Source organism: Meles meles, chromosome 15 (genome assembly GCF_922984935.1).
Source record: "Meles meles chromosome 15, mMelMel3.1 paternal haplotype, whole genome shotgun sequence".
NCBI classification, from domain to species: Eukaryota; Metazoa; Chordata; class Mammalia; order Carnivora; family Mustelidae; genus Meles; species Meles meles.
The window spans coordinates 25,054,680-25,082,060 of NC_060080.1; the positions used below are offsets into that span (position 1 = coordinate 25,054,680).

General features: G+C 56.2%; 1 protein-coding gene across 1 annotated transcript; it reads left to right on the forward strand.

Moving 5' to 3' along the window:
* Positions 1 to 527: 527 nt before the first annotated feature.
* EHD3 (EH domain containing 3) lies at positions 528 to 27,069 on the forward strand. The gene is made up of 6 exons (XM_045979538.1): positions 528 to 1,429; positions 10,501 to 10,677; positions 13,911 to 14,008; positions 20,788 to 21,200; positions 21,844 to 22,008; positions 24,907 to 27,069. The coding sequence occupies exons 1-6, from the start codon at positions 1,203 to 1,205 to the stop codon at positions 25,432 to 25,434; spliced, it is 1,608 nt and encodes a 535-aa protein (XP_045835494.1). The 5' UTR covers positions 528 to 1,202; the 3' UTR covers positions 25,435 to 27,069.
* Positions 27,070 to 27,381: the final 312 nt, after the last annotated feature.

Below are 27,381 nucleotides of genomic sequence, written 5' to 3' on the forward strand. Positions count from 1 at the left end.
TCTGCTCCTGGCTCCTCCCTAGGGCTCACCCATAACGGAGCTCCTGGAAGGGAATCCCTGTGCTCTCATCCTTGTGATTTACTTTGTATCCACAGTCACCATAACTGTGTCTGCCCCGTAACACCCACTCACCATTGTGGACGTTTCCTTGTTTTGTTTTGTTTTGTTTTGTTATACGGGAAGGAATGGATAAATGAATGAATGAATGAATGAGAATGGTTTTGACTTCACCCTAGATCAAGCAAAAAGTTTGGGTAGTGACAGTTCTGGTCATTTTGTGAGAGTCCTGATATTGGACTCTTCTCTCCATGCCCCGAGGAAAATGTTCCTAGATGCTAGAGCACCTGTCTTCCTGAGGAACTGGCCCCAGTAACTTAAAGGAAAAGCCATTTAAAAGCAAGAGGGCAGAGTAGGTCAGCTCTGTCTTCACAGCTGTCCCTGAGAGGGCGCTGTTCCCAAACCAAACCTCCAGAGGCCGGGAGTGAAATACCGGAGCGCTCCCACGGACTCAGCATCCCTCCCTCCCAGGCTGCGGTCGCCGGTCCCCAGCGCCGCGCCTGCCCACACACATGGCGGCGCCCTGCTCAGCTTCCCGGCGCCGGGACCGACGGGCCGGGCCGGCCTTGCCAGTACTCGGGGACTTCCTCCGCGAGCCCGCTTCCTGCACGGCTGGCATTTAAACCGGCGCCTGGGGCTGCGGGCTGCGGGCTGCGGCTGCGGATGCTGAGCTGTCCGCGGGGTGGGCGACGACGCCGCCGCCTCTCCCGAGCCGGCCGGCCGCGCAGGAGCAAAGCCGCAGCATCCCCTCGCGGCACCCGGGCCGGGGCAGGAGAGGTCGGCAGGGAAAGGTCGGGGACCCGGCATCGCACGCCGGCATCTGGCACTTTAACTGCAGGTTTGACTTGAATTTCCCAGCTCGCAGCCCTTCTGCCCGGCGCGGATTATTTCTCCTCCCCACCCCGCCTCCGCGGCTGCTCGCGGGGGCGCTGGGCCGGGCCCCGGGAGCTCGGGCAGGGCGCGTTCCCGCCGCCCCAGGGACCCCCCGCGCCGCGCGCCCGGCCATGGTGCGGCCGAGCCCGGCGCTCGGGTGAGGCGGCGGCGCGGCTCGGAGCGGCGGGCCGGCCCTTTGGGGCCCCTTCCCCTCCCCGGGAGCCGAGGGCGCCGGCCGCGGGGCTGCGCGCGGGGGGCGAGCGGTGGCCGCGATGTTCAGCTGGCTGGGTTCCGACGACCGCCGGCGGAAGGACCCCGAGGTCTTCCAGACGGTGAGCGAGGGGCTCAAGAAACTCTACAAGACCAAGCTGCTGCCCCTGGAAGAGCATTACCGCTTCCACGAGTTTCACTCGCCCGCCCTGGAGGATGCCGATTTCGACAACAAGCCCATGGTCCTGCTGGTGGGCCAGTACTCCACTGGGAAGACCACCTTCATCAGGTGAGCCGGCCCGGGGCCCTGGCAGCCCACCCCGCCGCCCAGTGCGCAGGGCCTCAGTTCAGACCCGGTGGCCCCTCCTGCCTGGGGACACACGGGAAGCCTTCCTTGGGAGGCGCTGAAGACATTCTGGTGTTTGTGTGTCCAAAGCTTACCCCACCATCTCACTGCTGGTCCCTCCCCCCACTTCCTACCTAGTGCCTCTCTGCTGGACTTAGCCCTTGGCTCCAGAGGTTGGTTCCAAGCGTGAAAGTTCAGAGCCGTTCTATTCTCCCCATTTTATGGATGATGAAACTGAGGCCCAGGAGGCCCGGTGAGAAAGCTCCTGGTCACAAGAGTACCTGAAACTGGTTGGGGATGCCTCACACCCTCGCTTTTTAGGGGCAAGCTGTTCATGGCCAGGACCACCTCCCTTGCCTTTTCAAAGGCCCAGCCACTCAGGTGGGGGCTTTTGCAGCAGAGGACGTAGGCTAGGGCAGTGTCATGTGTCCTTCTTTTTGTCCATTTCCTTCTCTGACCAGAGCTCCTACATAGAGACTGGACGGAAGCAGTGTCAGAAGCAGAATGCTTTTTTCTTCTCCCTTGTTTGATCTTAATGTCTCAGTAATAACCTTAACTAGTCTTTTAGCGGTGGAAGGGACATGGGGGATGGTGTCAGCCAGCCCCTTGACTTGGCAGGTGAGATGACTGAGGTGTTGTGGGGTTAAGTGACTGTCCAAAGCCGTGTAACTGAGGAGGAGGCCCACCTGGGATGCTGAAATGCATGGGAGGAGATGCTTGGCTAAATGCCCATGGCGCTGAGCATGAGTCATCTATTCCGGTGAATAATGGAATCCTAGGGCTAGAGGGATCCTCAAGGGGTCAGCTTGCCCACCCTGCACTCAGAGAGGTCCGTACATCGTCCACCAGAGTGATGACCATCTTTCCCATCTTTTCAGGACAGTCCTCTCTCCAGTTCTCAGTCCCACACGACCCTCAGGGCCAGGCAGTTTCCTCTGGCCTCATTCAAAGCCATTGCCAAGCCGCTGCAGGTGCTCCGTGGCCCTCTGTTGAGTCAGACTCCTGTAGTGTGGCAATGGGGGCGGTGGTCCCCCAAAATCAGTGGTGCGCATCTCCGGCAGAAGGTTTTGAAGCAGGGTGCTCTTGTTTCCATTCAAATCAAATCTTGTTTCCATTCTGGTCAAATATTGACAACCTGAGCACCTGCGACATGCAAAGCACTGTGCTTTGTTTGGCAAGGGGAGCAGGAAAGTTAACAGTCTGGTTACTGATTTTCTAGATACTAATTTTCTCTAACACCAAGCTTGTACCCAAGCTGCCTGGGAGCAGGGCTTGCGTCATGCTAACATGTCATGTCTGAACAGAACACCAGATCGGCCTTGCCTTTGTCGGGTGGACAGCCTTGCACTCAGCGGCTATGGGGGGCTGAGTGATTTCTAAAGAAGTTAGGGACCCGCGGTAAGGTGTGGGGAGCTCCTGCCTTTGGATACCTTGTGTTGTAAGAACGACAAGGGCTCTAATGGATCTAAAAGGTTAATATAGCCTTCGAAAAATCTTGAAAAGCTGTCAAAAGCTGTGGCCCTATCTTTAGAAAAATACACATCCATATACGCAAAAATGCACAAATTTACATAGAATCTTAGAGCAAGAAGCCCTGATTGAATCCGTTTCCCTTAGTTCATTAGGCACCCGTCACTGCCAAAGGCACTTCTGAATTCCCTAGGTTCTGTACAAGGTTTCCTTTGTAATCCCTGTCCTCCAGCTGGCCTGGTTTGTGCCCCAACCAGAAGCTCAGGCCATTCACTGATGGCTCGTGCCCTTGTGCAGGCCCTCCCTACCCTCTGGACACACCTGGGTTCTCAGTCCTAGAACATTATGTAGATCTTCTCCTTAGGCAGCACACAGAGCTTACAACTGTGCCTTCGCTCCCTGGGGGCCTTGCCTGGGGTCCGAGCTACTGGAGGCTCCCAGGAGGTGTTTACAGAATGGGAGGGAAGGTGGAGAAAGGCGAGTGTCTCCAGGGGCAGGATCCTGGAGCGGCAGACAGATTTAAGTACCTCTTGCCTGAGACGCTCTCCTGGCTTTGCCTGAGTCATGCTGGCTGTTACTGGGTCTAAGAGAGTGGCAGAGTTGAGTACCCATAGATTACTCCTTATCTGAGGGAGACAGGAAGGCCCAGAGAGGCAGATCCCTCGCTTTTTATCCTCCAAGTACAAGAGTTCTCCCTCCCCACTTGTGTAGTAACTGAATTTAGCTCCCGCATCAAAAGCCCTCCACTTTCAGGGAGAGCGCATCAGCAGGGTGGGAGGGGTTGGAGCATGGGGAAGCCCTCCAAAACCAAATGACATATTTTCCTCCTTTTCTTTAAACCCACTAACCAGCTATTTTTTCCCCCCACTGAAAATTGTAGGCGAGAATAAATTTGAGGAAGAAGAAAAAAGAAATCACCCATAAGCCCACAACTCAGGGGAAATCATTTTAAATATCATATAGATAGACAGATAGAGATACTTATATATTTTATATGATAAATGTTTATCTTTCCAGTATTTTTTAGCTATTTTATAACACAATTGAGGTCACGCCGTAATGTAATTCTGCATACTAATTTATCTCACTTAGAGAAGGAGCATTTTTTCTGTGACTTTAAAAATCTTTGTAAGCATTATTTTTAAGAACCACATGATGCTTCTCTGTAGGTACATGTAATTATTTGTTAACCAGTCCACTTCTTTTGAATGTTTTGGGCCCTCTCTAATTTTTTTTGCTATTGGAGAATCACTCCGAATACCTCTATGCATAATATTTTTCCACATGCTGGACTGTTCTCTCAGAGATTCCCAGAAGTGAAATCACTGGGACCAAGGTTGTACCATTTCGCTGTGTTTTTCAAATGTTTCTACTTTTTAATTTGGGTGTTAAGAATCCTATTTCTGAGTTGCTTTCCAAGAGAGTGGGTTGATACAAGGCCCCTTCCCCAGAGTGAAGAAGGTCCCCCTTGGGGTAGCCCAGAGCACCTCCTGCCTCTCCCACCCCTACTGCTTGCCTCAAGCACGGTGATACTCACAACTCCTGCCCTGTCCCGGGCCTGGACCTATGAGGGACTTTTCCCTGAGAAACGAAGACTTGCCTCTTCATTTCCTGTCCCTTGGCCCTTGGCCTCCTGAGTACCCATACACTTTCAGTTATATGTACTTGCCACAACGTCTATTTCTTGTCTCAGGAAGAACATGCAGAAAAGAACATTCTTCTAATAACTAATTAATGGGCTACGATCTCTGCCTGAAATAACTTCCCTGGCCCGGCAACTGACAGTAATAAAATAAACAATCAATTGGCCTGTGGTGGCTGCTCCCTCCACACAGGCTGCCTCTTCAGACACAGTAGCTCTGTGTCCCTCTGGCCCTGGCAGCCTTCCTCCAGCCTCTGCTCTGTCCTCCCTTCACTCTTCCTCTCACTGGCCCGCAGCCTCCAACCTTCCCACCTGCCCCCCCCACTCCCTTGCAAGCTTGGCCCCCGGGTCACCGAGGTGCATGGCAGCCGGCCCCAGGGGCTGAGGCAGGCCCGAGCCCTCTGGTGGGCTGGGAGGGACACCTGGGCCGAGGCAGAGCTGAAGTAGAGAACCAGGGGATGGAGTTGCCCAGGGCCTGGGGTTGCCAGAGCGAAGCTGCTTGGGCCTCCACAGGGAGGTCTGGGCTGGTTGTGAGGACCCGAGGCCCTTCTACAATGGGACTCAGACTCTAAGGTGTGAGCACGGGCTGAGGTGGGGGGGGGTGGGGGCCCTCAGCAGGCCCTTCGGACCTCCCCCACTTCTTCAGGAAGCTTTTTGGTCCTCCCACAAAGGTGAGTCAGCATTTGGCTGGGTTGTGCCTTCTTTCCTCACAACCCCCACGTCCCCCCTGCCCAGGCCTCATCCCCGGCATCACAGCATCTCCACCATGGAAAGGTGACCCTCTAGAAAGCCAAAGGACTAGGGAAAGGGGCCACCATTCCGGGTAGACCCGCTGACCTCTGCACGGTCTGCCGTGCCAGCCATAGTCCCTTTCCACGCCTCACTCCTGTCTTCCTGCTGAGCGAGGTCAGTAGATGTCCTTCTCCAGTCAGGGCTGTGGTCTGCTGGTCCCTGTGTGGGGGACCCTGCCCACCTCTACAAGGCCTAAATGTTACTCAAGGGAGCAGATGGCCCTGGGCTGAGGAGCAGGTCCACCTGCCTCAGGTCTGGCTTCAGATCTGCCTGAACATCAGGTGTCTGGAGGCCATCAGGAGAAGCATTTACAGCAGGAGGGGACCTCTGGAGAAAGGCCTCCATCCCATTCCCACTGACAGTGGATTAAGGCCATGGAAAGAACCCAGGCTGGCTTAGCAGCGTCCAGGCTCTATAGTACAGGCCAAGAGGCCTCATCAGGAAGTTGCAGCTGATCACACGCCTCTCTGATTAGCTGCAACCGCCTTGTAGGGTCTCTCTCCCGATTAGGAAGGGACAGAACCAACGGAGCACGGGCATGGCGCTTGGGGCTTCATCATTCACTCTTCTCCTTCTAGCTGATTCTCTAAGCAGAGTACAGGGCCTGGAAAGTTCTTACCCAGCCCCACCGCAGTAGGGGAGAGGGAAAGGGAGGGGTGTGAGGGAGGCCAGAATCTTGCCTTTACCACCAAGGGCTGGAAGAGGAGTTGGAAGCGGGGAGAGTGGGCAGTGCTGGGTCGGTGGTGGACTGGGCAGGCGGCCTGTCGCAGGGTGGGTGCAGGAAGGGGAGGCTAGTGGGCGGCTTGGCAGCCTGGCTGCGGGTCTCCTCTGTGCTGGGGTCTCTTTGTCCCTGTGCTGGGCGCCAGGGACAGTGGTGGCTGCTCTGTGAAGCACAGAGCCGATTCAACCCTCAGCATGGCCTTCGAGCGTTTCCCATCTCCTAGCTCACTTTGTGATTATGGGGTGCTTCCCGGTGTCCCTAAAATCTCCTGAGACAAGTATTACCCAACAGGGCAAGTATTATTTTGGTTTTTAAGATTTTATGTATTTGAGAGAGAGAGAGAAAGAGAGCACACATGCACACAGGGGAAGGGACAGAGGGAGAGGGAGAGGGAATCTCAGGAAGAACCCCCTACCCCCGTGAGCGGGGAGCTCAAGGCAGGCTCAATCCTAAGACCCTGAGATCATGACCTGAGCTGAAATCAACAGCTGGACTGGGCCCTCCAGATACCCCAGTATCATTGTATTGACCCTGTTTCAAAGCTAAGAACCCCAGGCTTGGAGAGACCAAAGATACAGGTGTACGTTACAAATACCTGTAACAGAGCAGAAAGTGACCTGTGCCTTTAGGGTCTAAAGAAATGCAGACCAAGAGCAGCAGCCTGAGGTCTGGCCCCGCTGCTGGGGACGCAGAGACTTAGGAAGCCAACGGGCTTCAGATTCTTGGCCCCACCCACGCCTTTCTCCTGGGTGCTTAGGTCGCCAGTAATGCAGGCAGCATGCCGAGATTGCCAGCCAAGCAGGACACTGAAAAATGAGGAAAATGTTAGAAAATAATTTGCTTTAAAAGATGTGAAGAAAAATTGTCGTCATGGAAAAATCAGAAACGCGTGGGGCTTCCTGACACCTGTTATTATGGTGGAGTATTTATTAATTTTGCTTTGGACGGCCGGGGTGGGGGCAGGGGGGCCGACCAACATCTTTTCCACTCTTGGGCCTTCTGAGTATTGTTCTTTGGCCGCAGAGCTGGGCAGCCTCTGTGTCCGTTTGCTCAGCTGCAGCGGGGAGAGTAATGCCGCCGTCCCCTGGCACTTCGGGGACTGATGAAGTGAGGGAATTTGGGGGAAGGGCCCGGAGGGACACCTGCCACACAGCGGGTGCTCAGCCTGCCCGTCCCTCTGCATTCTCGTGTGTCCCCATCTCAGCTGTTCCCACCCAGGCTTGAATTAACTTTTCTTTTTTTACTCTGCTGTGGGAATGTTTTTGCCTGGCAACAGAGGCGGTCTGTGTCACTCCCCGTCGAGATGCAGCCATGAGATCCCTCAATGGCTTTTTCCTTTCTGGACACAGTGGTGGCTTTGATAAGGGGGGCCCTCGGTGTTGTAAGCCCTACCCAAATGTCCCTGAGAATTCACCAAGCCCGGGGTTCTCTGCCCGGCCTGACTGTGTCCCCAGACCTGCTGGGAGCTTTGTTGGAGTCTGTGTTTCTCCAGACCCATGTGTGGTCAGCAAATTGGGGGTCATGTGGGTTTAGCCAAGAGGCCAAGAGGCGGCTCGCTTGGCCGCCTGAGGCTGTTACTGCAGAGCGTCCTGGAAAGTGGCCCCTGTTGTGCTGAGAAGCGTCCGTCTTTGTTCATCTGCTGGTACACCGCGTCTCTCCCAGGGCTGGCATCGGAGGCACCCGTGTCAGGAAGATATTTCGTCACTGTGTTTGGCCCTCTGCAGGCTGGGCATTCCTGAGGCTGTCTCGGGCCTGTTTCTTTCCACCCGTCTGTATGTCAGCTGTCCCCAAGGCCTCTGATGACATCCAGCACCCTGCTCCAGGCTCAGATTCACACTTGCCACACACTCTGCCAAGAGGGCCCTGTGAAGGCTCCTCGTCCAAGCACTTGCGGGACAGGTGCGCACCCCCCTCCCCGCTCGCCACCGCCACCCCAGGCAGGAATGGATGGGGCTTCCCAGGCACAGCTGTGATCTCACGAGGCAGCTGCAGGTTCCAGGAAGGGCCTTGGAGAGCCAGCAGGCCCGGGCCTGCTCTGGTCCCCCATAGCAACCGCTTCTGTGTGCCGCAGCCCCCTCGTGGAGACTGAGCTGTGAACCCCAGCAGTGGGTGTTTATGGAGATGAGTACATCCCTGGGTCTGTGGGCACTGAAGCCCAACTTTCCGCCAAGGCCTGGCCCCTGGCCAGCCTCCTGGCAAACCATACTCCTCTGTGGCCTTCCTGTCCCACTCCTCCTTCTCGTTTCCCATGTCCTGGGTCCAGGGACCTGAGGCAGGAAAGGAGACAGTGGATATAATGGTTCAGAGTGTGAACTTTCAGGTCCAAGTGCCATGGTTCGAATCCCAGCTCTGCTTTTCACTGACTGCACGTCCTGGGGCACATTCGTTGTCCTCTGTCTCCTCCTTTTTACAATGACTGGTCGTCTTGGGACCGGTACTGGTTTCAGTGCTTAAGGTCTGTAACTGGACCCTCGGAACATCCCATGAGGAGGGTCTTCTTATTAGACCCATTGCACGAGAAGGATCGTATTTCATCTGAGATGGGAAGATGAAATGAGATAATCCCTGGAAAGTCTAGAACAGCGCCTGGCCCATGGCAGGCGCTTAAGAAATCAGAACTGTAATCTCCCACATCGTGGAGGAAGGCCGTGAGGTTCCTTCCTGAAGGGCATATCCCTCATAGTTAGAGAAACAGGTTGCTGGTCCTGGGCCGCTGAGATTCCCTGCCCCTCCACGGAGGCCCTGAAGGAGGTGTATTTGAGAAAGCCAGACATGCTGTCCTTTATTCTCCTCACAACCCAAGTGCCAGCTTTCAGAGTGGTTCTCTAAGGGGAGAAAAATCCTGCCCTCACTCCTGGATTAGTGGGCCATCCTGGAGGAAGATGGGCTTCCCGGGGCCACTGCAAACCCTCCAGTGCAGTAGGGGGGACGTCCTGGGCAGCAGCCCCTCTGCCGGCTCCTTGGGGAGGGAGCCCATAGCAACCCCACTGTGGCTTCCCTGTGCCTCCGAGTAGACGAAGGGCTCAGAACACTTCCTGAAGCACAAGCAGGATGTCGATGAGCTGTAAGAAACCCCCTCGGGTCTCCTCAGCTCCCTGCCTTTCAGGCAGAGCAGGGCTGGAGCACCAAGGCCCATTCTGGGGAAGCTGAAGGCAGGCAGAGAGCTCAGGCCCTAGAGTCGTGGCCTCCAGTCCCAGCTCTGTCCTGACCGGCGGGACCTTGATCCGCTCACTGTCAGGACAGAAGACCGCTGAAGGGCCAAGGACTTGGGGCTAGATGGATGGGGATTTGGGTACCCATTGCCCTACTAGCTGTTGAACTTGGAGAAAGCCACATAACCCTACTACGCCTCGGTTTCCTCAGTACCCGTGCCTAGGGTCACCGTGAAGCCTGAAGAAGATAATGTTCTCCTAGTGAGTAGTGTAATGTCTGGCCTGTGGAAATGCTACTGTCAGTGATTTTATCAGTGAAATGGGAAGGTTGGTCTAGAGCAGGCTGGCAACCCAGGCTGTACCTTAGAATCAGCGAGGGGTTTCCTAGAAAGGACCAGTGGCCAGGCCTCCTCCCTCTCCCCTAGCCAGCAGAGCGAGGCCTCGGGGGTGCTGGGCACCGTTAGCCGGAGCTGCATGGTAGCTCGCCTGCACCTCTGGGGCTGAGGACACTGGGCCCGGAGGCTTTCACGTTCCTTCTCTCCATTCTCTGGCTCACCATGTTTGCCCTAAAAGCAAACTTCTAAAAGGGGCTGTGGAGAGGAGCTGTGGCCTCAGGCTCTCCTTGCTGAGTCCTGGAGAAGAGCAGAGAGAGGCACCTGCCACCCCAGGTCATAGCCTTGTCCTGATGCTGGAGGTGGGACCCGCGGTCTTAGTTGGGATGGAGACTGACTTTTCATGGTGTGCCCTTCACACCATATGATGTGGGAGCTCTTTCTATATTTTATATTAAATGGCTGACTAACCAGATCAAGAAATACAGACCTCAGACCTAAGGCAAGCCAGCAGTATCTCCGGATGGTCTCCCTCTAACCTTGTGTTCGTGCAGGTACTTGAGCAGGCGACCTGCCATTGTCAAGTCTGCTGTACTCTGCAGAATTCAGTCTCAGTCCGTGCTTTGTTGCTGAGCCCAAATCCTGCTTCTCCCCGCCCCCCAGTGACTGATTCAGGGAGGGAAAATGGTAAAGACCAAGAAGCACAGATTAGGTATTTTAAGCTCAGCTAATATCCCACTTCTTTCACAAAGGTCTTTGGATTCCCCATCCATGGAAATCTGACACTGCAGTGAAATGTCACTGCTGTCCCTCTATCCCTCTGCCATGACTCACATGGCCCACCGCCCGCACGGCTTTGCTCTGCAAACAGAACCCTGCGTGATGACTGCACTCCCTTCCGCCAGGTACCTCCTGGAACAGGACTTCCCCGGCATGAGGATTGGGCCCGAGCCAACCACTGACTCCTTCATCGCTGTGATGCACGGACAGGTGGAGGGGATCGTCCCTGGGAATGCCCTGGTGGTGGATCCTAAGAAACCTTTCAGGAAGCTGAACGCCTTTGGGAACGCCTTCTTGAACAGGTGCGTGCTCCGAAAACAGCCTAAGTATTCTCTTCTCTTCTTCTTGGAGTTTGAGAAGGAAGAGAGGAGGTCTTGGGAGGCTCACTGCCTTCTTCATATCCAGAATCTTTTGATTGTCCCTTTCTTGCTGGGAATGTAACTGAGCGGGTCACCACTGATTAGGGATACAGGAATCTGGGCCAATTCCTCCTGATCATGGAGTTGGGAAGGGTACACCGGTTAAATCACAGCCCTATAACTGCATCTCCCTCTAGTAAAGCAGAGAGGGCTGTACTGTGTCGTTCCCAGCTGTTGACAGCTCCACAACACAGGTGCGAACTGTGTGGGTCCATTTATACTCGAATATTCCACTGTGTGGGGTGGGATGGGGGATGGACGCCCCTCACCCCCTTGTTGATCAGGGGTCGGCCGTACTACAGAGGGGATTTGCATCCAACCGGAAGGAGGTCGAGGAAGCCTCCTCTCTATTTCTGGACATTGTCCTCACTGGGTGGAAGGAACCCAGGGCTGAAGGTGGGTTGAGTTTGAGCACAGCGTCTCCTACTAAACTCACTGTGTGACCTCAGACAGGTCACGTCCCCTCCCCTGCCAGCAGACATCAGGGTCATTGGGTCAGTATGAGGGGTGAAAGCTGTAGGGAGTGTGTGGCAAGATGACCCCGCCTCCCCCTTATTACTCTGCTTCACCAGGACGCGGGCTGCCCCCGATCCCCTTGTGCTAGATGGAGCCACACCACAAGCTTGCACGGGCATTGCACCTAAACAGTGTGAACGACTTTCTGTAATAGGAGTTATTTAGAGTAAAGGCAAAGACGATGGGCTCCTGCATCGGGTGGTCCTGGGTCAAAGTCCTGCCACAGAGCACCATGGATCTTGGACAGATTATCTAATGTCTCCGTGCCTCACTTCTCCCATCTGTGAAACAGGGTAAGGGAAATATCCTTCTCCAGGGCAAGAGGACTGATGAGGCCTCTGTGGAAAAGTTGGCATTGGACATGCGTGTTCAATGATGAGTGAAATGAGGCTGAAAACGTGGGGGAAAGGGGAGGGTTTCGGGCAGAGAAAACTGGGAGGAAAAAAAAACAAGCGAAGAGGAAGGAAAGAACAAGGCTTGCTGCGGGAGCCCTGGGAGCAGAACCCCCGGCGCTGTGATGCTCCGCAGTGCTGTGAGGCTAAGCGATTCTCTGGGGACACAGAGACTGAGCAGAGCGGTGTTTAGAGTGGCGTGGGCGTGTCCGCTGTAAGGAGGGGGTGGGGCGGGGTGGGGGCGGAGCTCCATGGTAGCCACACCCAGATATCTGACTCCCATCTGGTACTGCCCAGAGGTCCCGTTGCAAAAGCACGCTCCAACCACCTTAGCTTCCTCCTTCAGCAGACGCCCTTGCCGCCTATTCTAGAGAAAACGGAAGCCAGGATCCCTGGAGCCCCTGAGTTGGGGTTTCATCTGTGCATGCGCTGAGGCCACCCGCCCCCGTCTGCGGAGAGCAGCGTTCTCTCTTTCCCCTTCCTTCCCCACAGGTGCTGCCGGCCTGCAGCTAAGGGACATTCCCTTGGGGATTCCTTCTCTTTGTGACAGCGGCACCTGCCCCTGCCCCTCCCCTCCACGTGGGAATATCTCCTCTTGACAGCCTCTCCCCCCCACCCCCCAGGCCCCACGCGGCGGATCCTACTAGCTCTTCCCCGTTCTCACTTCCCTTCACAGCCAAGTTTCTGGACATCACCTCCTCACTTCTCCCTGTTCCCCATCACAGACGCCCCATGAAGGTCACCGGACCTCTCGGTGATGAGCAGCGGGTACTTTCCACCTTTTCCTTATGCCTCCTCTCTTTGCTATCCCTGTTCCCTCTCAGCTCCCTGGCCCTCCTCCTGCCTCCCTGGCCAGGCCCTCTCCAGCTTGCTCTGACCCCTTTTCTCTCTGGCTCCCGTGACCTGGTGTCCCCCTCCGGGAGGGTCCCATGACCTGGTGTCCCCCTCCGGGGGGGCCCACCCTCAGCTCCCTACCCCTGTCACTCCAGGAGCTCAGCCCGGGGGAAACTTCAACCACAGCCCCTGACCCAGACCCCAGCCCCATGCAATCACCGCCTGGTCACCAAGTGTCCAAAACCCAGGTCATGCCAGCTTCAGCAAAATGAGGACTTTTCCGTAGAATACTTGAGTGGGCCATAGAGCCTAAGGGCTAAAATGAGGTTGGGCCTCAGAAATAATGCAAGCCACGTGCCTCAATGGGACAGGGGCTTTGTCATGGACTTCCCCATCCCATTACCTAGTCCAGCGCCGGACACGGGGCATGCCCCCCCCCCACACACGTGACGGACCAAACTGGGCTCGCTGACAACCATCCTATCCGACTGAGTCACTCTTTTGTTTAAAATGTTCCTCAGCCTAAATGGGTTTCTGTTGCCCTCATATAAAATCCCAATCTCCCAAGGCCCTTGCGAGGAGGCTTGAGGGGCCCCGCGTCCCCACGCAGCGCCCTCCACTGGCCACTCCTCTGGGCAGCCTTCACTGATGCCTTCCTCTGTGCGTCACTGGCCTCCTCCGATCCCTTCCGTCTCTGCTGCCACCTCACTGGGCAGTGGAGGCCCAGTGTACCTCCTGAGAGAATAAGATGCCTTATTCACCAAAAATGGCATCTAAGAGAGAAGGCTTGAATTTAGAAGGACCTGAGTTAGGTTTACCAGTTTGTATTTTGAGACTTTAGGATGTAACCCTAGAAATGTTTCCTTTAAGACGACTCGACCGCAGTCTTGACCACAGGGCATCTGGAAGCGGAATTAATGTTCCTGGGTGGCATGAGCCATTCATCAAGGCCAGCTCCCCTGCCTCCTTCTCCAGGAAGCCGTCCCTGAAGGCCGTCTCCCCACCTTGGATTTCCTGAGCCCTTCACTGACCTCCCTCAGGGTGCTGGTCCCATTTAACCTCATATCGTGGTTGCCCATGCACACACCTCCTCTCCCCACCAGGCTGGGCTCCTTGGGGGCGGAGACCGAGGTTTGGACGTGGTAGCGTCCCTGACAGCAGGGGTTTACAAGTGGAGGACCTCGGCTGCCCCAGGGTCACCCAGGGAGCTTCCGCAAAGGTCCTGGGCCTGGTACTGGGGCTGAGTCTGGCCCAGAGCCTGGGCGTCTACACTGGAAGGCAGCAGGCTTCTGAACCTCCATGTGGGGCTGGGACGAGGGAGGGTGCGTGAGAGCCAACAAGTGGACAGTGTGGGCTTGCTCTCACCCCGTGCAGGTTTGTGTGTGCCCAGCTGCCCAACCCGGTGCTGGAGAGCATCAGCGTCATCGACACTCCGGGCATCCTCTCGGGGGAGAAGCAGAGGATCAGCCGAGGTAAGCGAGGCTCCCGCTAGGATCGGCTCTGGCCCTGTGCTGTGTTCTTTCTGGTATGTTCTCTTGCCTCCAGCCTATGAGATAGACCACTCCCCCCATCACTCCCCCCACCACTCCCCCCACCCCAGGTCCTTGCTGTACCTTAATGAGCAGTCACTGCCTCTTGTGCTGGGTGGGACAGTCCTAGGCAGGGGGCTGGAGGAGAGTTTGGGTCCACTGTCGCTCAGGAGACAGCTGGCTTCCGTCTTCTCACCTGGAAAAAATCAACATCTGCCTTACCTCATCGGGTTTATTCATTTTCCAAGAGGCACGGCTGTGGGCCAGACCCTGGTTGGCTTCTTGCAGTTCTGACTATCCCCGGCCTGGGGAGCTTGCCGTCTGCAGGGAGGGCGAATGCCTGCCCAGGAACGTGGGGATGGGGAGCACGCTCCAGGGCGTGAGAGTGGGGAGTTGGGTATGCAGCAGCACTTTGAAAGCACTTTGAAATCTCTCCAGACAGATACGGGGCAATTGCTCACCAGAGAGGTCCCTGGGCAGGGCAGCGAGGAGACAAACTGCTGGTGCCAGACGGCCAGCGAGCTAAGCCTGCCTCCGTCATGTCCTCACTGAGTGACTTGAGCAGGGTTCTTGACTTCAATGATGTATCCGTACAACAAGGGGAAATGATTCTATCTACCTTGTAAGGTTGTTTGAGGATTCAAAGAAATAATAGAGGCACGTAGCAAGCTCTGCCTGGCACGTAGCAAGTGCTCAGTAAACGTGAGTAAACAGACCATCATCCCTGGTCTTCTCTAGCTCCGGCATCTATGATGCTATCCAAAACTCAAGTCAACTCCTGGCCCCTGACCCGGGCCTCTCGGGCCACAGCCTGCTGTGTGTGCCCTGGGTAGCCCCCTGCCCTTTCTGTGTCTCTGGCAAGCAGAGCAGATGAAGCTACGCCCGCCCCAGTCCTGGAGCCAGGAGCTGGGCTGGAGCCAAGTCTGCACTCAGAAGGCAGCCTCTGGGAGGGACGGGCTTGGGACTGGCAGGGTTCTCTGGGCAGTGGCCTTAAGTGACGGCTGCCTCCCGCATGTCCCTTGGCCCCCTGTGCTCTGCAGCCAGCCCAGATCTGTCCTGTGGCATGTCTGGGCCATCGTGGTGGGGCCAGGAAGCCCCCTCCTCCAAGGGTGTGGCCCGCTGAACCCCAGGCTCCTGGGCCCCAGGGAGGAGAGCCCCCTGCCTCACGGGCAACAGGCCAGTGGCTGTACCAAGGAGGCCCAAGCGCCCCCCATGCTGGCCTGGGGACAGGCCTGCGGTGTCAGAACTGGGCCACCATGAGCACCCCTGCTGGCTGCCCCAGCTTCCTCCCCAAGGAGAGCAGCTCTCTGGAGTGCAGCACCCAGCTCGGCCCCGTGGGGACTCAACATGGCTGTGTGAGTGGGCACAGCCAGGCCTGGCAGCAGGTAGATAGGGAGACAGTGGGAGAGGCCCTCAGATCTACAGCCCACTCTGGGGCCTGAGGACCCTGTTCTGTCGTGCAGGAAAGACAGAGCCTGTGCCCAGGATGTGTTCACAGCAGGAGGGAGGCAGGGTGGGCCAGGCCCCAGTAGGAAAGCTCTGCCTCTCCCTCCTCCCATTTCATTCAGGAGGGGACACCTGGGACAAGGGGGTAAAGAAGGCAGCCAGTCAGGAGGGGCCCATGTTAACACACCATGTAATCGGCAACACACCGATGGAGGGAGTCTGGGGAGCCTGGGCTTGGGCTCCCCACTTCTGGGCTGTCTGGTGGTGTGGGGGCTGAGGAAGAGCTGGTCTGGAGACAGAGAACCCACAGCCCTGGGAATAGAGGCCCACCTGCCCTCTCCTTCCAGCCTACATGAGCACCGTGGTGCTTGGTCCTGACCCTGTGGAGGGGAGGCTTGGGTGGCTCTCCGTCTGGCTTCTCTGTGTTTCCCTAAACACTCCCTCCCTCCTTACCGGCCCCTCGCTACCACTGCCCCAGGTTCATCTGGGCTCCCCCTGAGTTTAGACCTAAAGGAGCTTTACTGTTTCACACTTGGCAGCCTGGGTCTCCCTGAGGAAGACTCAGGAGAGCCACAGCTTCTCGATATGAACCACCTGGGGATGAGGGGGAGGCATTCTGCAAGGCCCTGCAGCCTGACAGCTGGGTCCAGAGAGGACTCTGGCCTCTAGGGCCTCTAAGAGCAGTGGACTGTGAGTTCGGAGCCCTGGGTTTTAGATGGGTCCCAGTAGGTCACATTTTCTCCCTGAGCCTCTGTCCCCTTGTGTAACAAGGGATGATGATACCCATCCCATGACTGTGAGATTTACAGATGATAATGGAAACAGACGTCACATCTGAGCCTAGATCAGTGAGCTCCCTTCTTTCCCCTTTATCTGCCAGCCAGGGTCCCCTGTTGCTTAATGGCAGGGTGATATATGTGAATGGCCTCCCATGCGCTTGTACAGTGCACAGCCTGTGCAGCTGTGTGTGGCAGCCCTGCTTCCAGGGACTTTGCCCTCCTCAGCTCCTGTCCCATTCCATTCTTTTCCTATTCTTGTATCTTCTCTCCTACTTTCATCTTTGGATCTCAGGGGCTGCCCTTGGCAAATGGGGTGCTTGGTTTTCTTGCCTGTCCTTCCTATCCCTTCCTACCCCACACAGACCTCTAGAAGTGATGGGCCCATGAATGGTTACATAAGCCAGTTTATTCTCTACCTTCCAAAGTTCATACTATAAATGCAGCTGCAGACAAGAGCAGTCTGTGATGAAAACCAGGGCTGGGAGCTGGGCACCTGCACCGTATCTCCAGCTTGGGGCAGTGCTTCCCCCCCTCCACACTCCAAGGAGACTGAGAATGGGAAGGCATCAGACACCGTCAGGTATCAGGAAAGTTTCCAGTGTGCAGAGCCTCTCCCATCCTCACTCACCATTGGCCAGAGGACCTGGCAGTTCCAGTTTCTGCCTATACATACATATACCTTTTTATCTACACACACCCTTACCTTCCTCCACACGCCGCCCTCCACCACACACACACACAAGGGAACGCACAGAACCCAACGCTCTCTGTATGGCCTCTTGCCTGGGGCCATCCGTGCTCTGGGTTTGGCTGCAACACGGATTTGGTGCTTCTTCCCCACCTCCAACCAGCTCAGTCAGGGCAGGGCCCCAAGGGGAGTCTGGCCACTGGGCTCTGCGTGAGATCACCAGGTTCAGAGGTGTGCAGAGCCTGAAATCCAGCCCACTCTCCATTGACTGAGCTTCACGTCAGGCACAGTGCTGTGGCTTACCAGCAAAAAGGGGCAGCATTATCAAATCTGGGTGCGTGGGCACCCCAGGGTGCCACATGCTGGAAAGTGAGCTGCTCCCGAGGCCTCCCCCGGGCTCAGGCTTCACGGGAAGGAGCCCCCCAAGCCTTGGGCTAGAGCTGGAAAAAGTGTGGTCCTAGAGAGGGTGTGACCTCTGTACCCAGGCCTGGGGGAGGGGGTTTTAGGGGGAGAGGGGAAGCAGGGGACATCCGGGAACCTGAGTCCCGGACGTCCCAGGCCAGCACGTGTCTCTGGATGAAGATGCACCGGGAGGGGCAGCACAGGGGCAGGCAGCCAGTTCCTGGAAGGGACAGGGTGTGCCCAGCCCCAGACTCATTACTGGGAAGAAGCAAGGATGCAGCAAAAGTGGGAGGGCTCCGGAAGCCCGAGTGTCCTCACACTTGGGAACCATATTTCCTGGCTCCTTCTCGGCTGGAAATCCCCACATGCCCCACCCTAGAAAAGCCACCCTTGGGCATGTGCTCACATCCCTCCAAGGGGGCCCCTTCCCTTACAGGCGAGCTCAGTGGGGCCACAGCAGGAAAAACCATGCCCAGGCGGTAAAGCTGGGATGGGAACTCAGGTCTCCTGATTCCCAGTGTAGCAGCTTTGCAGCACATGATCATCTCCTGCCCAAGAAGAGTGCAGGGAGTGGAATGGGGGCAGACGCTCACCTCCAGTTCCCCTGGGAGGGGCTTTGGAGGGTCTGAGCTGGTCCTTGCAGCCTCATGTCCCTGGCCCGTCCTGGGACACTCATCGGAGTGGGACCCACACTTACGGACATCTGGGCCCTAACTCTATGCTGCCTGCCTATGGCTGTGTGGGCACCACGTGCTGGGGCAGCGGGAACAGCGGGGTCCTAACACCCGTCACGAAGGCTGTCCGGCAGCCCTGTGGTCCTCAGAGGCCTGTGACACGTCTGTCAGGCCACTTTCAACGTTACCTCTAGGAGGCACGCAGTGTGATTTGCTCCCCCGGTCATCTGAACTCTTCCCACGTTTTGAAAATCGATGCACTCTTATCTCTCCTTTGCTAAAATGTCTTTAAATCTCGAGAGAGAGCTTTTGGGATGAGATGGGACCTCTCACACGCTCCAGCATCTGGGCTCTAGCCTCACACACGGCTCTGCCTGAGAAGGGAGTATGGACAGGAGGCAAGGGTCGAGGTTCCCGTCCCACCCATGGGAGCTTGGCTGGCCCCTAAGCTCTCTGTCCCCTCCCTGCCCTGGAAGACATGTGCACCCTGTGTACCTCCTGGCGTGCAGACTCCGAGGAGCTCAGATGGACGGTGTGGCTGGAACTACAAAGAAATGTGCCATCGGCTCCTTTGCGCTACCCTGCACGCTGCAGGAAGCTGGGGGGTGATCAAGGAGTGGCTTGGCTTATTGTGTTCCGCTCATTGATTTCCTCCTGCCTGGCATTGCTCAGAAATGCTTCTTTCCAGTCCTCTGGAGCCTGGGGGGAGAGTGGGGAGAGTCTCAGATCCTACAGGCTTTCCGGTCTCTGGGCCTGATGCCTGCACACCGGATCTCTGGGAGCCCGCAGACTGGCCACCCGTAAGCCCCGGGCTTCTAGTCACTCGCTTTGCCACTCAGTCTCTTGGGGCTGGAGTCTCCCTTCACCTGCTAGTTCCTACATCACAAGCCCTTGTGCCAGTGCAGGTGCTGAGGGGTTCCTGCTGGGAGGTCTCCATGCCATTCCTGAGACCACCTGGGGGAAGGGGGTCTGTCGCCCTGGAAGTGAAGGCAGAGCCCCCCAGACCGATCCAGGCTCTCCCTCTGCTCTTAGATCCTATTGCTGTGGCTCTATGACAGACCCTTCATTGGTCAGGTGTTAGTATCCCCATTGTACAGCTGAGAAAGCGGAGGTTCACATTTGCTAAGGCCACACAGAAAGTAAATGAGCCAACTAGTCCCATGCCCTTTTCCAGTCCATGCCTTTTAGATGCTCCCATTCCTGGATGTGTATAAGCCCAGTCCCGGACACAGTGACCTGTGCTGGAGGCTTCTGGGTTCTAACCAGCTGGGCGCAGGAGGCCGAGCTTCAGAGGAAGCCCACGCCCTCCCTGCTCCATCCTCAGAGCTCTCACAGCCAAACGAGGGGAGAAGGCGCTGGTGTTGCTGACTTTGCGCTTTGACGGCACCTGTCAGAGCACACAGAATTCACAAAAGCAGGAAGATGAATAGGAAGTCTCTGTGCTTATAAAAATCCCAGAAAAGCTTCCCGGAGTTGTCCGCTGGACCTCAGGCAGAAGCAGACTTCACACAGGCACCCCGAGGTGTTGAAGACAAAGGCCCCCAGCCTCCTTTCTCCCTCTCCTGCGAGGGCTTCCTTGTGTGTCCCCACCATCCATCCTGCCGTGCTCTCCGCCCTCCATCTCTAGTCTTCAAAGCAAGAAGGGAGGCTCAGAGATCTTCCAGCCCAACCCCCCTGCTTTGACAGGCAAAGAGACCAGGGACCAGAGACGAAGTCTGTTTGCCCAAGAACACACAGCAAGTTTTTGGCCAAGCAGAAACTAGAAGTGGGCTTCCCAAGCCAGTGCTCTCAGGTGACCCCTTCAGAGCACATCCTGAGAACACCGAGGGGCACCTCACCTAGCCAAGGGGACAGGAACGGGCCAGAGGCTGTCCTCTTCTGGTGATACTGACCTGGTGCTGCTCTTGCCCCGCCCCCACCCTGGCAGCCTTGCCCCTACTCCCCCTCAAGCCCTCGCTGCCGAGCCCCTTCTTGCTTGGCTGGTGCCATCGGGGATTGGAGAGAGCTGGGGTTGGGGAGGAGCTTCTTTTCTCCACAGCCTCTCTGGCCCCTTTGCTTTCCTGAGCCCATGGAGGGGTGGTAAGAGGGCCTGACCCGGGGTGGGGAGACAGGAGCTCTGATCCTAGTTCTGCCCCCTCCCTCCACATGGCCCCATGCACGACTCTTCACCCTGCCTCTCTTATAGGGTGCTGTGGGGAGGAGGGGAATGAGGCTGTGATGTCAATGTCTTGCTAACCAGAGCAAGCTCTGAACTTGGGGTTGGAGAGCAGTACCATGCCCCCAGGGCTGCTTCCTACAAACAGGGTGGTCTTGGCTGAGTCACAGTGCCACAGTCCCTCCCTGGCACTGACCGAGCCCCTACTTTGTTGTTGGGCAGAGACTGGCCCCGAAGCACTTTCCTGAGCCCCATCCCTGAATGGTGAGGACCCCTCTGCCTGAACAAGACTACGTGGGGTAATCGCGTTAATAGCAACTACGTACTGGGCTCTGAGTATATCTGGCTCTTGGAAGTCCATGCATTAGGCGCTATTACTCTGCCCCCTTATAGGCGAGGGCAATGCTGGCTCAGAGACACGGAGTAACGTGTTCAAGGTCAGTGAGCCTGTGGAGGCATGGGGATCGGAACCCAGCTCTGACTCCCAAGACCGTGTTGTGTCTGCCGTGCCAGCTGCCTCTGCCCGAACCCCTCCCTGTGCCCCAAGGGCCCCCCTCCTGACCATCCCTCTGCCACAGGGTACGACTTTGCGGCTGTCCTCGAGTGGTTCGCCGAGCGGGTGGACCGCATCATCCTGCTCTTTGATGCCCACAAGCTGGACATCTCGGATGAGTTCTCCGAGGTCATCAAGGCCCTCAAGAACCACGAGGACAAGATGCGGGTGGTGCTGAACAAGGCGGATCAGATCGAGACCCAGCAGCTAATGCGGGTCTACGGAGCCCTCATGTGGTCCCTGGGCAAGATCGTGAACACCCCGGAGGTGATCCGAGTCTACATCGGCTCCTTCTGGTCCCACCCGCTCCTCATCCCTGACAACCGGAAGCTCTTCGAGGCGGAGGAGCAGGACCTGTTCAGAGATATTCAGAGTCTGCCCCGAAATGCCGCCCTGCGCAAGCTCAACGACCTCATCAAGAGAGCCAGGCTGGCCAAGGTGAGGCTGCGGCCAGGGAGACGCGGGGGTTGGCGGGGAGGGTCAGCACCGAGAGCAGGGGGCCGCTGACCACAACCCTGAGCTATCACCTGCCTGCTCGACAACCTTCTAGAGCCCCTGTGTCGCGGGCACCAGCTGTCCCCACTCAGGCAGCCGGGGGCGGGATAGCCTAGTGGTTATGGTCTCAGGCCCGGGTGCCAGACGGCCAGACTGGAGCCACCTCCATGGTTCTCCAGCTGTGATCCCAGCCCTGGCAAGGTGTCTCTGTGCCTATCTCCGCAACTCTACTGTGAAAAGGTGGGAGGATAAAGTTAAAAAGGGAACATAGCAGCCCCCATCGCAGTGTCTGGCATCTCAGAGAGCTCTGGAAATGTTAGCTGTCGTCATCTCCCTCGTCACCAGCCCCATCAGCAGTATTCCCACACCTAGTACTGCCTTGACCTTAACCTCCCCGTAATCTCGCCCTTACCTTGTGATCTAGGAAAACAGCTCCACTCTGGAGGCCACAGGGGAGGGCGAGGCGGTGAGACAGAAGTAGAAGTAGCAGCAGCAGGAGGAGGGATGCATGGGAAGAGGTGGGTGGGAGGCCCCTCATGGAGGGAAGGCCTGGATCTGCAGGTTTCTCTCCGCCCCTGTGTCTCAGGTTCACGCATACATCATCAGCTCCCTGAAGAAGGAGATGCCATCAGTGTTCGGGAAGGAGAATAAGAAGAAGGAGCTGGTGAACAACCTGGCTGAGATTTATGGCCGCATCGAGCGGGAGCACCAGATCTCACCTGGGGACTTTCCCAATCTCAAGAGGATGCAGGTAATCGGGGTTCAGGGGCTCTAGGACAAGGGACAATGTCATGCGAGCTGGCCGAGCAGCCTGACAATGGAGAAGGCCAGCCTTGGAGGCTCCAGAAGGAAGCTGACCCAGAATCCGAAGGCGAGGAGATGGCCCCAGGTCTGCCTTCCCTGCTGGACTGCCACTGGCCAGCAGGTGTCCTATCTGGGCCTGGGGAGAACACAGAGCCCCAGTTCTCCCAGTGAGACAGGGGCATCCATGATGTTTGGGGCCTGATACCTCCAGTGTACAAACCGCCCCCCATCATGGCCACCACAGGCTTGAAGTCCCCACCATACCATGCGAAATGACATGTCACCTGACATGGGGTCTCCAGACCCTCAAGTGTTTACGTTTACCCCTGAGCCCCCACTTGGGAGCAATGTGGGACACAAGCCATGGGGAAACAGGTCTGCCTAGTGTCTTGTCATCCTCGGGGTACACCCTGGGCCTCTGTTTTGGGCCAGAGGCCATAACACCCGCTTTCTCATGTTATTTTCCAATACAGTCCTCTGAGGAAGACCTTTTCATCCTCTTTTACAGACGAGCAAACTGAGGTTTACAAAGGTAATTAACCTTTGTAATTAATAGCTGGCAGTTTTCTGAGAGTGGTGCTCACTCAGATGCTAATAGAAGAGCCGAGAGCTGTCCCCATAGTCCAAGCAGGAAACCACCAGACTATACTAACTGGATCCTCTCTGAACCTCTGTCTCTTCTTCTGTAGCCTGAGGCTCCAGAAGTACCCACCTTTGTAGATGTTATGAACTTCCGTGAGATAACATTTGCAAGGTGCTTAGCACAGAGCTGGGCACAGACTATGCGCTCAAAAGGCAGTGTCCAATTTGGTGAGAGGTCACCACTGGGGGAAGCTGACTAGTGAACACCAGGGACCTCTCTGTATGCACAGTTTTTGCAACATCTTATAGTTCTATAATTATTTAAAAATAAAAGATTTCTAAGAAGTAGGGCATTTTTTAAAATACCAACAGGTGTTATAGTAAGATTGATTGTGCTCCTGTTGCTGATTTTGATCCTGGACTTGGTAACTTGTTTCTCAGTTTAAGACTGGAGGTTTAGAACGTCAGTGGAGTCGCAAATAGGCATTTTTAGTTTCTTATGGGCTAAAAGAGCGAGAGAGAAAAATAGACGTTCAAAGTACGCCTTCGTTCGTGTATCCATTCATTCCTGTAACCACCTACTTGGGAGCCAGTTACTGACTTCGGAATCACTTTAACATGATTCAGGTTCGCCACTCAGCTGTGGCCTGGAATACTTCCCACTTCTGGCCCCTCCTTCTGTTGAGAGTGCATGATCTGCAAGCCAGCACTGGGGAAAGAAAGCATTTGAAAGGATCCATATGACCCCATTTCTTTTTTTTTTTTTAATATTTTATTTATTTATTTGACAGAGAGATCACAAGTAGGCAGAGAGGCAGGCAGAGAGAGGGGGGAAGCAAGCTCCCTGCTGAGCAGAGAGCCCGATGCGGGGCTCGATCCCAGGACCCCGAGATCATGACCTGCGCTGAAGGCAGAGGCTTAACCCACTGAGCCACCCAGGCGCCCCCATATGACCCCATTTCTAATGGGAGAAATCCTTTTGCATTATAAATGATTTCACCTTCTCATCTGTTTGCCAGTCCCATGTTAGGATCTGTTGTTAGGGACGCTGAACCAGTCACATAAACAGCCAACCTGGTGGGGCATATGTGTGGGGGGACGGGGGTATCCACCGTGCCCCCGGAAGACATTAGGATGCCTGTTTGGCAGCCCCCCAAACACCCCAGCTGTGGACAGGCTGGGAGAGGTGCCAGGGACCTTGGGAGGTTATGCCCCGAGGGCAGGAGGAAAGCACACCACCCCCCATCCCCCAGCCCCCACTCCCCTCCCAGGTTCAGCCCTGCCTTGGAAGGGAGATGAGAAATGCACAAGCTAACACTCACTCTTGAAATGTAGCTGTGGGTGTTTTCTGAATTTTTCTGCAGTGAACTCGATGTGCTTGTCCCTGAGGCTTCCCCTGTACCCAGTGTCCTGAGATGCTGTGGCCAGACCCAAGGCTGGAGCAGAGAGCTCTCACCTTGTGACTGAAAAGGCCAGGGAGCTGGGTGTTCCAAACCCGGGATCTCTGAAAATCGCAGAGACGTGCAAACGGGAACATATTCCTTTTGCCCGGTGGAGTGGCTGTCGGGGGAAGGCACGGAGGGGAGGCCTTACGGAATCTGCATGCCTGCCTGCGCCTACCGTGTCCGAGCCCCCAGGGGTGAAGCAGATAGTCGACAACTCTCTCCACATAATTCTGACGAATGTCCTGAGTAAGAATCACTGGTTTAGGTTTGAGCTGTGGTTTCTATTATGATTGGTGTTCAGTTGCCTCTGCCTCGGTCTTTCCTTCCCTGAATGGGGACAGAATGTGATGTTCTTCCCTGGGAGGCCCTGAGGAGTGAGATCCCCCAGTAAGACATGTGCGGGGCGCTCAGGAACAGCCCCAGATGAAGCAGAAAGATGCACAGGCCCGGGGCTCAGAGGCCAAAGCATTCAGGAACCGCTCTTCAGTAGCCAGAACTAGTGAAAGAGACATTTAATTATCTTCCAGAGCATTAAAGGGAATCCAGTGAGATGGAGCAACCGGTATTGGTTCAATTTCCTTTTCCTCCCAGCCCCTGCACCTGTTCTCTCCTGCAAAAAATTCCACCCGGAGCCAATGTGCTGTTTTTCTCTCCTCCTCTCTCACATCTTTCAGTTATTTTATTATTTTGTGATCGGCTTTTTTAGCCTCCAGGGTTGGGAACATTCCAGCATTCGCAGAAGGCAGCATCCCCAGCAAGGAGAAAGCTCTCCTTCCCTGGTGTTCTATCTCCACTTTCTTTTCTCTCTCTCCCCCCAGGACCAGCTGCAGGCCCAGGACTTTAGCAAATTCCAGCCCCTGAAAAGCAAGCTGCTGGAGGTGGTGGACGACATGCTGGCCCACGACATCGCCCAGCTCATGGTGCTGGTGCGGCAGGAGGAGACGCAGCAGCCCGTCCAGATGGTGAAGGGCGGAGCATTCGAGGGCACCCTGCACGGCCCCTTTGGGCACGGCTACGGGGAGGGCGCCGGGGAGGGCATCGATGACGCCGAGTGGGTGGTGGCCAGGGACAAGCCCATGTACGACGAGATCTTCTACACCCTCTCGCCAGTGGACGGCAAGATCACAGGGGCCAATGCCAAGAAGGAGATGGTGCGTTCCAAGCTGCCCAACAGCGTGCTGGGCAAGATCTGGAAGCTGGCTGACATTGACAAGGACGGCATGCTGGACGACGAGGAGTTTGCGCTGGCCAACCACCTCATCAAGGTCAAGCTGGAAGGGCATGAGCTGCCCAACGAGCTGCCTGCCCACCTGCTGCCCCCGTCCAAGAGGAAAGTGGCCGAGTGATGGGCGGAGGAGGTTCAGAGCAGGCAGGGGTTGGAGGAGATGGGAGGGCAGGAGACACACACATACACACACGTACACACATGGACACGCTCGCACACACAGATCTTGAGAACTGCACTGCAGCTGAGAGAGGGGCAGGGACCCCCAGGCTTCCAGGCTGGGCTTTGGACACATCTCCAAGTTCTTGGCATTGATAGAAGCACAGGAGCGCTCCCAGGGCCCCAGGCTCAAGCCCAGGTCTCCATCTGTCTTTCCCTCCCATCTCCCACCACCCAGAGACCTGCTTCCTCCCGCAGAGGCAGTTCGCTCACCCACAGGGGGCCCACCTGCCTCCAGGCTTGGAGCAGATGGAAAATGCTTCTCGCTTAGTAGGCACTGCATTGTTTCGGGTACTGTCTCCCCCTCTTTGGCTTCCCAGTGGGAAGCAATGCTCCCAAGGCTGAGAGATGTGAGGGAAGGGGCTGCTGTGGGGGGTGGAGGGTTGTGGAAGGAAGCATCCTCGGCCAGGTCTGGACTTGAAGAGACAGGGCCCTGAGCTGTGCACTTCCCCAGGCTCAACTCTGTCTGCCAGTGGAGACCAGTCCTTGAACCCTACCCCTACGTCATGTCAAAGAGTCCCAGACCCAGAGAGAAAAGAGAACAAATTGGCAGGAAAGAAGGCAAAAAAATTGCCTGAAATCATCAACTCAAAGCCAGTCAAAGTGGCTTTGTTCCACAGTTTTTTGTGAGGTTCGTGTGTTTTCCGCCCAGCCCTGAGGTTTGGATGCTCAGACTCTTCTGCCATTGGTCCGGCCCCTCCCGTATGCCAGGAGCTCTGGGAGGCACCTCACATCCATTATCCCACTCGGCCCTCACCATCCCCCTAAGAGGGAAACATCACCCCCCGACACACTTTGCAGATAAGGAGCTTGAGACTCAGGATTTGAGGTGACCTTCCCAAAGTCCCAGAGGTCACATGCACAGAGAGAGGACTCAGACCCTTTCTTCTGCTGCGGGGATGCTCACAGGATCCCAGCATTGCTAGCCATCACCCAGCCACAAGGACAAGCCGAGTAAGCTGGACACACCCCGCCTCCCGGGGCAGGCTGCTGAAGGAGGAGGGCCAGCCGGCACTCGGTGGGCCGTCGGTCTGGCCATCTGTCACATCCCAGAAGCAAACCGTGCCGTCTGGCTACGCAGCCAATGTTCCTAAAATCACAGAAGTCCGACAGCGCCAGCAGGAGGGTGGGCTGGACTGCGGGAGGCTGCTTGCGCCGGGATGGTCCCAGCTCGAATGCGGCCTCCAGCCCTCATCGCATGGGCCTCGTGCTAATGCTCAGAAGGCTAACGTGAGGGGTCTGAGGTCTGGTTCCCAGCCGGAGCCCTGGCGACTCAGCCGTGTCCTTGGCACACTCCCACCATTCTCAGTGCCCCACGCCCTCCTTCACGGTCTCTCCCTTGGCTTGCTTTGTGGCCACTGAACCAATCACTTTGTATGCTCTACTCCTACTGTGATGGAAAATAGAAACAAGTATAACTTATTTTGTATCTATGTTCAGACTATATAGAGAAAATTCTATGTATCTATCATGTGCTTACTACTGCGTGCGTTTGTCATTAGGACTCATGGTAATACAGCGCATTTATCCTTTGGTACCTGCTTGGCCACTGAGCGTCATTCCGAAGGAGGCCGAGGGAGGTGGGTTCTTACTCGGCGTTCTTGGTAGCATTTTTGGCGGAGGATCGGGCTGCCCGCAGCCAGCGTCCATACCCAGCATCCCCTTGGCCTGATGCCTCAAGGCCCAAGAACTCTCCAGGCTGACGTCACGGAACCACCACTTCCTACCACTCCCAAGTGGAGAGGGTCCCCAAACCTCTGGGCTCCCTTCTGCACCCACAGGGTTTACTTTCTTGTGAAATGAAAGGCAAGAGAAGACCAAGGCAAAGAGGTCTCACGTCCCCTGAGCT